General features: G+C 44.0%; 1 protein-coding gene across 3 annotated transcripts in view; it reads left to right on the top strand.

Annotated features, from left to right (window-relative positions):
- sh3d21 (SH3 domain containing 21) overlaps positions 1-12,566 on the top strand; it is a 171,319-nt gene that overhangs the window by 97,861 nt on the left and 60,892 nt on the right. For all 3 annotated transcript variants that reach the window (XM_063033584.1, XM_063033585.1, XM_063033586.1), the window contains 3 exons: positions 829-923; positions 4,145-4,240; positions 4,718-4,763. In XM_063033584.1, coding sequence (XP_062889654.1) covers positions 829-923; positions 4,145-4,240; positions 4,718-4,763 — 237 coding nt within the window. The remainder of the gene's footprint in view (positions 1-828; positions 924-4,144; positions 4,241-4,717; positions 4,764-12,566) is intronic.

The following is a 12,566-nucleotide window of genomic DNA, read 5'->3' on the forward strand; positions in this document are numbered from 1 at the left end:
GAGGTCTCCCCTCATTCTTCTAAACTCCAAGGAATACAGTCCAAGAGCGGACAAACGTTCCTCATATGTTAACCCTCTCATTCCCGGAATCATTCTAGTGAATCTTCTCTGTACCCTCTCCAACGTCAGCACATCCTTTCTTAAATAAGGAGACCAAAACTGCCCACAGTACTCCAAGTGAGGTCTTACCAGCGCCTTATAGAGCCTCAACCTCACATCCCTGCTCCTATACTCTATTCCTCTAGAAATGAATGCCAGCATTGCATTCGCCTTCTTCACTACTGACTCAACCTGGAGGTTAACTTGTTTCATCCTGTGAAAAATTAAACATTAAATATTAATGAATTGTTCACAATTTATAATCTTCATTCTCATAATGGTCTCATAACTTCCAGCCCAGGATTTGCAACAGTTCACACAGTCAATGAGCTGCTCTTACCAAAGCCACAGTGGCTTTACATAGAAGTGTGTTATGCCCCAGGGAACCTTAGGAATCTGACTCTCCTTTAAAGCAGCTGCCCATTGACCCCCTTCTGCCAATCACAAGCCCCTGATCCACCCTGCACGCACGGAACTGCCAATCAGATAAACTGGCCCCTGACCATCCATTGTACCTCTCAACCACTGCCCCACTTTCATTATCACCGATCCTACAGCCAGCCTAACATGCTAGCTAACTTTCACCCACTCCTCCTGGTATTCCACTCCGTGCCCTGTGCCCAGATCACCAAACAACGAGAGATCTGTGTCAAGGATCAGGCAAATGCACCTTTCGAGCGCTGACCAGCACGAGGAAACTATGCTTTAATGGTTTATCATTCCTTTCAGCAAAGGAGTACTACAAGGCAGCATCTGACTACGTTGCAGGAACTGAGGATGAACTGAGTCTACACGAAGGAGATGTCATCCTAGTGTTAGAGAAGGTAATCTCTCTCTCCGTCACAAAAACCTTTGAGTAGGTCCATTACAAATAATCTCATAACAAAAGGAAAATGCACATCTGAAATCAGCTACTCCTTACAACCATTTTCTAACTTTTGGAGACAAACCTTGACGGGAGGGAACTTGGCTTCAAGTTGAATATGGTGCAATATAACTGTTAAACTTTGTAGGACTGCTGGAGAGGTGAAGACACTGCTATTGGTCCATGAGAGGCCCATCATAAAAGACTTGCACTTGATGGTAATCACCTTGTTAAGGGTAGAACTCATGAAGTCAATCAGAATCACACGTGCTCTAACTTCGGTGTTCCCAAACTTTTTTATGCCATATACCAAAACCATTAGGCAAGGGGTCCATGGACCCTGGGTCTGGAACCCATGCTCTAACTGATAGTTTTTAATAAGGTAAAGACACACAGTTGTTTGGAGATTAAACCAAGCAGAATCAGAATCAGTTTGATCATCACTGATACACCGGACGTGGTGAAATTTCTTGTTTTGTGGCAATACATAAAAATATCATAAGTTATATAAGAAACATAAAAAAGTAAATAAGTGGTGTTAAAATAGAGCCAGCAAGTGAGGTGGCATTCATGGGTTCATGGGCCATTCAGAAATCTAATGGTGGAGGGGAAGAATTTGTTCCTAAAATGTTGATCTGCTGTACCTCCTCCGTAATAGCAGCAATGAGAGGGGACATGTTCTAGCTGGTGAGGGCCTTAATGATGGATGCTGCCTTTCTGAGGCATTGCCACTTGAGTATATCTTCAAAGGTGGGGAGGCTGGTGCCCATGATGGAGCTGGCTGAGTTTACGACTTTCTGCAGCTTTCTCCCATTCTGTGCTGTGACCCCTCCATACCAGACGGTGATGCAGCCAGTTAGAATGCTCTGCACGGTACATCTGTAGGAATTTGCTGGAATCTTCAGTGACAAACCAAATCTCCTCAAACTTCCAATGAAATATAACTGCTATTGTGCCTTCTTAGTTATTGTATCAATATGTTAGGCCCAGGGTAGATCTTCAGAGATGTTGACACCCAGGAATTTCAAACAGCTCACCATTTTCACTTATCAACTTTGGTTCAGTGGATTAGAACAAAAACAGAAAATAGTGGAAACACTCAGCAGGTCAGACAGCAACTGTGGAGGGAGAAGCAATTTGCAGTTGGAGTTAAAGACTCTTCTTCAGAATTGGGATAGAGTGCCCAATCTCAGTGGATAAGCATAGTGAAAAATTGAATCAGAGAAGGTTTTGAAATGCAGTTTCATAGGAAAGGCTGGGGTTTGGGAGTATGGAAGCAAATTGCTGATAGTTTGTGGTGATAAACGTAGAAACAGTAAGGGAGTAGAGTTATGAAACAACCCAGACAACGAATGCTTTAGACTGGATGAGGTGGAAGATACAATAATAGCAATGGAGGAATTTGTAGATAAAGAGAAGTTCTGAAATCTGTCTGGAGACTGGAAAATAAAGTTGGCCAGCAAAAAGATAAAGGGGCCCGACGTAGGGAACGTTTAGGTGTGAGTGCAGGAATGTTGGGTAAGCTGAATTTGTAGAGGATGAAGTAAGGACATCAACATGTAAGCATTCTGGTGACACTGAAGATTCAACGGTAGGTACATTGCCAAAGCTTTCAAGGGTTTCTCCTGGACCTCAGGGTACATAAGATGCAGTAAACATTCTGCTGAGGAGCAGGGGAACTAGACGGCTCATTGTTGCTGATGTGGGAGCTTAGGGTGTATGGTGTCCAGCCGGAGTTTATTGATGTGAAGTGAGGTTACCCACTGCAAGCAGTGGTATCAACAGCAGGTTGGAGTTCTATGGCAAATTCTACACATCGAAACCTTCTCTAGACCTTTAAAGGGACAGAGCATTAGACACTGAACCAGGTGGTGGGTAACCAAAAGCTAAATTAAAGCAACATACATCAAAGTTGCTGGTGAACGCAGCAGGCCAAGCAGCATCTGTAGGAAGAGGTGCAGTCGACGTTTCAGGTCGAGCCCCTTCGTCAGGACTAACTGAAGGAAGAGTTAGTAAGAGATTTGAAAGTGGGAGGGGGAGGGGGAGATCCAAAATGATAGGAGAAGACAGGAGGGGGAGGGATGGAGCCGAGAGCTGGACAGGTGATAGGTAAAAGGGGATATGAGAGGATCATGGGACAGGAGGTCCGGGAAGAAAGACAAGGGGGGGGGGGTGACCCAGAGGATGGGCAAGAGGTATATTCAGAGGGACAGAGGGAGAAAAAGGAGAGTGAGAGAAAGAATGTGTGCATAAAAATGAGTAACAGATGGGGTACAAGGGGGAGGTGGGGCCTTAGCGGAAGTTAGAGAAGTCGATGTTCATGCCATCAGGTTGGAGGCTACCCAGATGGAATATAAGGTGTTGTTCCTCCAACCTGAGTGTGGCTTCATCTCCACAGTAGAGGAGGCCGTGGACAGACATGTCAGAATGGGAATGGGATGTGGAAATAAAATGTGTGGCCACTGGGAGATCCTGCTTTCTCTGGCGGACAGAGCGTAGATGTTCAGCAAAGCGGTCTCCCAGTCTGTGTCGGGTCTCACCAATATATAAAAGGCCACATCGGGAGCACCGGACGCAGTATATCACCCCAGTCGACTCACAGGTGAAGTGATGCCTCACCTGGAAGGACTGTTTGGGGCCCTGAATGGTGGTAAGGGAGGAAGTGTAAGGGCATGTGTAGCACTTGTTCCGCTTACACGGATAAGTGCCAGGAGGGAGATCAGTGGGGAGGGATGGGGGGGACGAATGGACAAGGGAGTTGTGTAGGGAGCGATCCCTGCGGAATGCAGAGAGAGGGGGGGAGGGAAAGATGTGCTTAGTGGTGGGATCCCGTTGGAGGTGGCGGAAGTTACGGAGAATAATATGTTGGATCCGGAGGCTGGTGGGGTGGTAGGTGAGGACCAGGGGAACCCTATTCCTAGTGGGGTGGTGGGAGGATGGAGTGAGAGCAGATGTACGTGAAATTAAATGGTTTTGATTTTATAATTTTAAGTTTAATTTTGGAAGTAGCTGCAAACAGACCTGTGCTGGAAGGATGGTTTAAAATCCTGACATTTTGGACTGGGACTTCAGTATTAACAGCTCACAGCAGCCATCACGATTCAATCCATTGACTGGTGACAGCTGGTCCATAATTCTTCCATATTCTCATCTGAGCATCAGCTTATGATTCACTCACAGGACACAGGAGAAGCCGGCTGGTGGGAAGCATGTGTGAATGGACAACAGGGACTTATCCCAGACAGGCTCGTGGTCCCTCATGCAGGTACAGAAGAGGTGAGTACTCTTTCCGCCTGTTTATTGTGTAATGCCCCAGAAAAAAAATGTCAGGAGCTGTCTGAACTCTTAGTTTCGTTTCCTGGATGGAGTCACTGATAAGGAGAATACTGAGAGAGATATAGCGAGGGGAAACAAAGTAAGCGCTGGCATAATGGGCCCTACAAAAGCTTGTAACTTCAGGTCACTTCATATGCATCATATCAGATGTCATATACAATTCATATTCTGCTTGTATACCTTACAACCCAATGGCGTTTCCCTTCTCAGGTAACTCACACACACATTCACCTAGTTACCCTGTTTCTTCCAGGTACCTCCAGATACTTTCCAAAGAGGGTTAGGGGGATTAAACCGTATGTAGGCGGTTCCTGAGAGAAAATGTGCATGGACTATGAGAGGGTGATGAGTGGGCCCTTATGGACTAAATGGCTTGTTCTTAATAATTATTTTACCTTTGTACATTTTATGTCTCAGGTGAAAGAGGAGCTTCTGCCAGGAGATGTGATGGATGCAGGTATCTGTAAGTAAGGCCACTTTAGTACCACCTTAAATCCGGTTAAGGCAGGGGCCAGATGGCATTGGTTAATGTGTGGGAATGCCCGTGTCTTCAGAATTCTCTTTCTCAAAGACCGAAGGGTGCTGAGTTCAAGAGTATATTGAGGACTGAGAGTGATGGAATATTGGTTGATGTTTATATTAGAGATACTGCACTGAAATGGGCTCAAATGGGACAACTGACCCAGCCAACCCAATTTGTACTTATGCTTCACATAGAACTTCAAACCTAGAACGTGCTGCCCATACTCCAGGGACTATCTAATCCTCCCCTCCCACATAACCCACCATTTTTCTATTATCAAAGTGCTTATCTGTCTTAAATACCCCTAATGCATCTGCCTCTACCACCACTCCTGGCAGCATATTCCCTGCCTTCACCTCTCTCTGTGTGAAAAACCTACCTCTGACATCCTCGAAACACCTTAAAATTATGTCCCCTTGTATTAGTTGTTTCCAACCTGGGAAAACGTCTCTGGCTGTCCACTCTATCTATGCCTCTTATTGTCTGCACACACCTGTCAAGTCATCTCTCCTCCTCTTTCACTGCACAGAGAAAAGCCCAAGCTCGCTCATCCTCTCCTCATGAGCCATGCCCTCTGATCCAGATAAATCCTGGTAAATCTCCTTGTGACCCTCTCTAAAGCTTCCAAATCCTTCCTGTAATAAGCCAGCCAGAAATGAACACAATTCCTTCCCTATCTATGCAAGCATAACCCTCAGCTTCCTTTTCCCTTACCTTCTGCTCTATTTGCTTCAGCCGTCTCTTTCAGGAGACAGGCTTTGCATTCTCAGCTCCCTCGTGAGTTTCTCATTCACCCCCTTGGTGACCACAGTCTCTTTGTTCAAAGTTCAAAGTTCAAAGGAAATTTATTATCAAAGTAGTATATATCACCATATACTACGCTGTGATTCATTTTCTTGCAGGCATTCACAGTAGAACAAAGACATGCAATAGAATTAATGAAAAGCCATACACAAGCAAAGAACAATCAATATGCAAAAGGAGAAAAACAGTGCAAATGCAGAAAAAATGTACATAAATAATATTGAGAAAATGAGTCCTTGAAAGTGAATTCATAAGTTGTGGAATCAGTTCAGAGTTGAGGTTATTCACACTGTTTCAGGAGCTTGATAATTGTGGGTTAATAACTGTTCCTGAACCTGGTGGTGTGGGACCTAAGGCTCCTGTACCTTCTTCCCGATGACACCATTAAGAAGAGAGCAAGGCCCGGAAGGTGTGGTCCATGATGATGGATGCTGCTTTCTTGTGGCAGTGCTCCTTGTAGATGTGGTCAATGGTGGGGAGGGCTTTTCTTTTGATGGACTGGGTGGTATCCATCACGTTTTGTAGGCTTTTCCATTCTTTCCAAATAAACATCTTTTTAAATGAACTTTGTCCGAGGCTAGAGCTCATAATGATGGGCAGTGACCGAGCAGCCCGCTAGCAATCTCACCAGAGGTCTCTCAGCCCAATATGGCAGTGTGCAGTAGACACGTATTTGCTTGAGACCATTCTCAGTTTTTGATGCAAGATAGGGTGAGTTGATAGTTGATAATTGGTGAGTGCTGTATTGCACGGAGGGGAGGAGGGTAGCCTGATAATTGGTGAGTGCTGTATTGCACGGAGGGGAGGAGGGTAGCCTGATAATCGGTGAGTGCTGTATTGCACGGAGGGGAGAGGGTAGCCTGATAATTGGTGAGTGCTGTATTGCACGGAGGGGAGAGGGTAGCCTGATAATTGGTGAGTGCTGTATTGCACGGAGGGGAGGAGGGTAGCCTGATAATTGGTGAGTGCTGTATTGCACGGAGGGGAGGAGGGTAGCCTGATAATTGGTGAGTGCTGTATTGCACGGAGGGGAGGAGGGTAGCCTGATAATTGGTGAGTGCTGTATTGCACGGAGGGGAGGAGGGTAGCCTGATAATTGGTGAGTGCTGTATTGCACGGAGGGGAGAGGATAGCCTGATAATTGGTGAGTGCTGTATTGCACGGAAGGGAGGAGGGTAGCCTGATAATCGGTGAGTGCTGTATTGCACGGAGGGGAGAGGATAGCCTGATAATTGGTGAGTGCTGTATTGCACGGAGGGGAGGATGGTAGGCTGATAATTGGTGAGTGCTGTATTGCACGGAGGGGAGGATGGTAGGCTGTTGAGGAGCGTGAAGTGTGTTTTCTGAGCATTGAATGGACTCGCCCAACTTGGGCTGTGATGTCAGCCTCTCCCTCTCCAATTAGCTCCCCCAACTTCCCCTTACACATCGTTGACTGACTTTTGGGAGTGAACAAACTACCAGTGTAATAGAAAATTGGAGGGAAATTTTCATTCTGTCAATTTTTGAAGAGGAGGTGTGAGATAGAAGAGGAGGATTCTAGGCCTGGGCCTATGGAAAATTCTGATAAGGCTAATGATGGTGAATTAGAATCTTCTGAGTCATTTCACTGCACTAGTGCAATTACAGACACACAAAAAATGTCCGTCTTTATATGAAAGCTACTTATCAATGGGTTTTACATGGACTGGTGATCCAAGTTGTCCTATTCCATTGTGCCTAGTTTGTGGTAAACAACTTACAAATGTAGCAATGGCCCCGGCAAAATTGAAAGGACGCTTAAAATACAAATTACAGCCAATGACATGTAAAAGGCTGATTACTTTAAACGACTACTGGAATCTCAAAACAAACAGAATAAAGCTTTTGAAAACAACATCACAGTCAGTAAAAACTTTCAGGAAGCAAGCTATTTAGTAGCTTGAAGACCAGTTCACTAGAGAATGTTTAAAAAGCTGTGTGAAAACCTGGACAAAGAGCATTCCAACCTCTTGCTACATACAGAAACCTGGTGGTTTAGCAGGGGAAGAGTTCTCAACAGGGTGCTTGAGCTGAAGTTTGAATTACAGGAGTACTTTCAAGAAAATAGTAGGCGAGATTTTGCTGAGTGCTTTGATGATGAAGAATGGTTGCAGAAACCAGTCTACTTCACAACCATTTTTCATCATATGAACCAGTTGAATGAGGCTCTGCAAGGCCCTGGAGAAAATGTTTTGACTTCAAGTGACAAGATTCTTGGATTTAAAAGGAAGCTGAATCTTTGAAAAATCATGTGCAAAAGGAAATCTTGATTTGTTTTTGCTGCTGGTTGGGCTTGAGAGTGAGGAAGGATATCAGAAAGTCTTGAGACTTATTGAAAACCACCAGGAAGAACTGCAGAACAAAATCGAACAGTATTTTTCCTTCCTTTCAACGCAAGTATGACTGGGTGAGGGATCCTTTCTCTGAATCTTCTGCTAAGCCTGAGAACTTGACTTTGGGAGAAGTGGAAGAACTTGGTGAGCTGCATTCTGATCACACACTCAAGATGAGATTTACTGACCTGCCCCAGTCAAGTTCTGGATTTCTGTAAAAGAAGGGTACCCTGTTATTCATAGGAAAGCAATGAACACTTTGCTGCAGTTTTCAACTTCTTACATGTGTGAGCAAGCTTTTTCCTGTTTAACAAGCATCACGAGAAGGATAGAAATTGCTTCATTTCAGCTGAAGGTGAAATCCGTGTGTGCTTTGCTCAAGTTCGACCCAGAATGAGAAATTTATTACGTTTGCTTTATGAGTTTATAAAAGAAGAATACGGATGGCAAAAGGCACCTTTACGAGAATGAAGAGTATACTGACCAATACTAAACTAGGCATAACAACTCACTTCAGAGTACTAAAATGTTACGTTTATCCAGTTATGTTATATGGCTCAGAATGTTGGACGATATCTAGTAACGTGAGGAAACGTATTGTAGCAGCAGAGTTGTGGTTTTTGAGGAGGATGCAAAGAATATCATGGATGAAACGAATATCTAACGAGGATGTCATGAACAGAGCCAACACAAAAAGAGAAATAATGTATGAGATCATGAAAAGGCAACGTAACTTCATTGGACATGTGATTAGGAAAGAGGAGTTAGAATGCACGGTAATTATGGGAAAGATTGAAGGGAAGAAAGCAAGAGGAAGACAAAGACAAATGATGATGGAGACAGCAGCCAGAGAACTGGAAATGAATACCAATGAATTGATCCACTTGACCCGAAAGAGGAGTGTGTGGGCCATGGCAGTCAAAGCTCAAACTGGGCACAGCACCTGATGATGATGATGATGATGAGTTTATAAAATTTATAAAAGGGAAAGAAAGATATTAATGTCAAGAAAGGTAAGCGAAACATTCATTTACTACTCAACAGAGCATTGACAATTACTTTTGGATTATTATATCCACAACTTACTGGTTATGCTAATGTACTGTGAGCTGTAGGTATAATCATTTTTATGCAGGGGCTTCCAGAGACCTGAAAATTATTTCAAGGGTTTCTCCAGGGAAAAAAGGTTGAGGAAAAGGTGTGTGGCTGGCTTTTTATTGGTCATGACTAACTGGACGCTACTTCTAATGTGTATGCACCCTGAGATCCCTTTAATTCCTCCACTTGGATTAGACCTGTCTTTAACAAGTGATAAAGTCAATGAGTGGGAAAATAAAAAGAACGAAAATGAATGAGGCTGGAGCCAGAGACAGCCTGTCCTGGGATTGGATGACTATATACTGTATATATGTGGGTGTATGAGTGGATAGGAGGGAGGAACAGGGCTTATTTTGCTGTTGTCGTTTGGTTGCTTGTTATGTTCTGCTCTGTCGAGTTGTGTTATTCTGCTGAGCATTGTGGGCATGCTATGTTGGCATCACTTGTGGGCTGCCCCCAGCACGTCCTTGGGTGTGCTGATCGTTAATGCACGTTTTGACGTACACGTGATCAATATAAATCTGAATCTGAATGTCGATGCAGAAGAGTAGTCATGAACCTATTGAATGATGATGGTCTTCACCCGTCCTCCTGTGATGCAGGAGCTCCAAGAAAACCAGAACTTTTGGACATGTTTCACATTAAAGCAAAAATCACAAAATACTATTTTGGAGCTATTTGGTGTGTTTTAGTATGGGGGAGGGGCAATGTTTTCCATCTGCCTTCAACTCAATGGCATGAACATCGATTTATCCAACTTTTGGAAATTCACTCCTCCCCTCCACCATTCCCTATTCCTATTTCCCTCTCTCGCCTTCTCTTCTTGCCTCCTTCCTGTGCTCCTCTCCCTTCCCTTTCTTCCGTGGTCTTCTGTCCTCTCCTATCAGATTCCCTCTTCTCCAGCCCTTTAGCTCTTTCACCAATCAACTTCCCAGCTTTACTTCACTTTTTACTTAAGAAAGAGGATGTGCTGGAGCTTTTGAAAGGTATTAAGTTAGATAAGTCGCTGGGACCAGACGAGATATACCCCAGGCTACTGTGAGAAGCGAGGGAGGTGATTGAGAGCCTCTGGTGATGATCTTTGCCTCATTAATAGGGACGAGAGAAGTACCAGAGGATAGGAAAGTTGCAAACATTGTTCCCTTGGTCAAGAAAGGGAGTAGAGATAACCCAGGAAATTACAGACCGGTGAGTCTTACTTTAGTGGTGGGCAAGTTATTGGAGAAGATCCTGAGAGGCAGGGTTTATGAGCATTTGGAGAGATATAAACTGATTAGGGATAATCAGTGTGGCTTTGTCAAGGGCAGATCATGCTTTATAAATCTGAATTCTTTGAAGATGTAACAAATCACATTGATGAAGGTTGAGCAATGAATGTAGTGCATATGGATTTTAGTAAAGTATTTGATATGGTTCCCCATGCGAGGCTCATTCAGAAAGTAATGAGGCATGGGATCCAAGAAGACCTTGCTTTGTGAATCCAGAATTGGCTTGCCCACAGAAGGCAAAGGGTGGATGTAGATGGTTTGTATTTTACGTGGAGGTCGGTGACCAGTGGTATTCCGCAGGGATCTGTTCTGGGACCCCTCCTCTTTGTAATTTTTATAAATGACCCGGATGAGGAAGTAGAAAGGTGGGTTGGTAAGTTTGCTGATGACACAAAAGTGGGGGGTGTTGTGGATAGTCTGGAGGGTTGTCAGAGATTACAATGCAACATCGATAGATGCAGAACTGGGCTGTGAAGTGGCAGATGGAGTTCAACCCAGATAAGTGTGAAGTAATTCATTTTGGTAGGTCTGACTCTGGCAGTGTGGAGGATCAGCAAGATGTTGGGGTCCATGTTCATAGGACACTCAAAGCTGCTGTGCAGGTTGACAGTGTTGTTAAGAAGGCGTATGGTGTGTTAGCCTTCATCAGCTGTGGGATTAAGTTCAAAAGCCATGAGGTGGTGTTACAACTATATAAGACCTTAGTTAGACCCCACTTGGAGTACTGTGTTCAGTTCTGATCACCTCATTGGAGGAAAGATGTGGATACTATAGAGAGAGTGCAGAGGAAATTTACAAGGATGTTGCCTTGATTGGAGAGCATGCCTTATGAGAATAGATTGAGTGATCTCGGCCTTTTCTCCTTGGAGCGCCAGAGGATGACAGGTGACCTGATAGAGGTGCATAAGGGCATTGATTGTGTGGATAGCAAGAGGCTTTCTCCCAGGGCTGAAATGGCTAGCATGAGAGGGCACAGTTTTAAGGTGCTTGGAAGTAGGTACAAGGGGGATGTCAGAGGTAAGTTTTTCACACAAAGAGTGGTTTGTACATGGAATGCTCTGTCAGCAACGGTGATGAAGGTGGCGGAGGCAGATACAATAGGGTCTTTTAAGAGACTCTTAGATAGATACATGGAGTTTAGAAAAATAGAGGGCTATGTGGTAGGGAAATTCTAGGCAGTTTCTAGAGTAGGTTACATGGTCAACACAACATTGAGCCAAAGGGCCTGTAATGTGCTGTAGATTTCTATGTTCCTACGTTTCATCCCTCTCCCTCTCCTGGTTTCACCTATCATCTGCCACCCTATACTTCTTCTCCCCTCCCCAACCTTCTTAATCTGACTTCTGCCCTTCCTTTCCACTCCTGACGAAGGGTCTCAGCCCGAAATGTTGCCTAACCTGCTGAGTTCCTCCAGCATTTTGTGTGTGTTGCGATGTTTTCAAGCCGTTTGCATTCAAAATCGATGATAACGTTGTCTGATTAAACTAACAACTTCACAATAATAACCTTGCTATTTTCAGAATGTTGCTTTAATGTGAAACGTTACTGATTACATTACTTACTAATCACATTGCATAAAGGTCACTCTAGACTGTCCCATTAAACACACCTTGAGGAGCTACAATTCAGAACCAGAATCAGGTTTTGATATCATTGGTATATGTTATGAAATTTGTTGTCCTTGCGACAGCAGTACAATGTAGTACATAATAACAGAGAGAAATAACTATGTATTATGGTAAGTATATACTGTATATATAAAATAGTTAAATTAAATAAGTAGTGCAAAAATAGAAATCAAAAAGTAGTGCTAGGGTCAATGTCCATTCAGAAATCAGATGGCAGAGGGAAGAAGTTGTTCCTGAATCACTGAGTGTGTGCCTTCAGGCTCCTGTACCTCCCCTCTGATGGCAGCAATGAGAAGAGGGCATGTCCTGGGTGGTGGGGGTCCTTAATGATGGATGCTGCCATTTTGAGACATTGATCCTTGAAGGTATCCTGGATACTACGAAGGCTACTACCCATAATTGAGCTGACTAATTTTACAACTCCCTGCAGCTAATTTCGATCCCATGCAGTGTCTCCCTCATACCAACCAGTTGGAATGCTCTCCATGGTACATCTATAGACATCTGCGCAAACTCCCCAATCTCCCCAAACTCCTAATGAAATATAGTCTCAGTCCTGCCTTCTTTGCATATTGCATTAATATGTTGAGA

The sequence above is a fragment of the Mobula hypostoma genome, chromosome 26 (genome assembly GCF_963921235.1).
Source record: "Mobula hypostoma chromosome 26, sMobHyp1.1, whole genome shotgun sequence".
NCBI lineage: Eukaryota > Metazoa > Chordata > Chondrichthyes > Myliobatiformes > Myliobatidae > Mobula > Mobula hypostoma.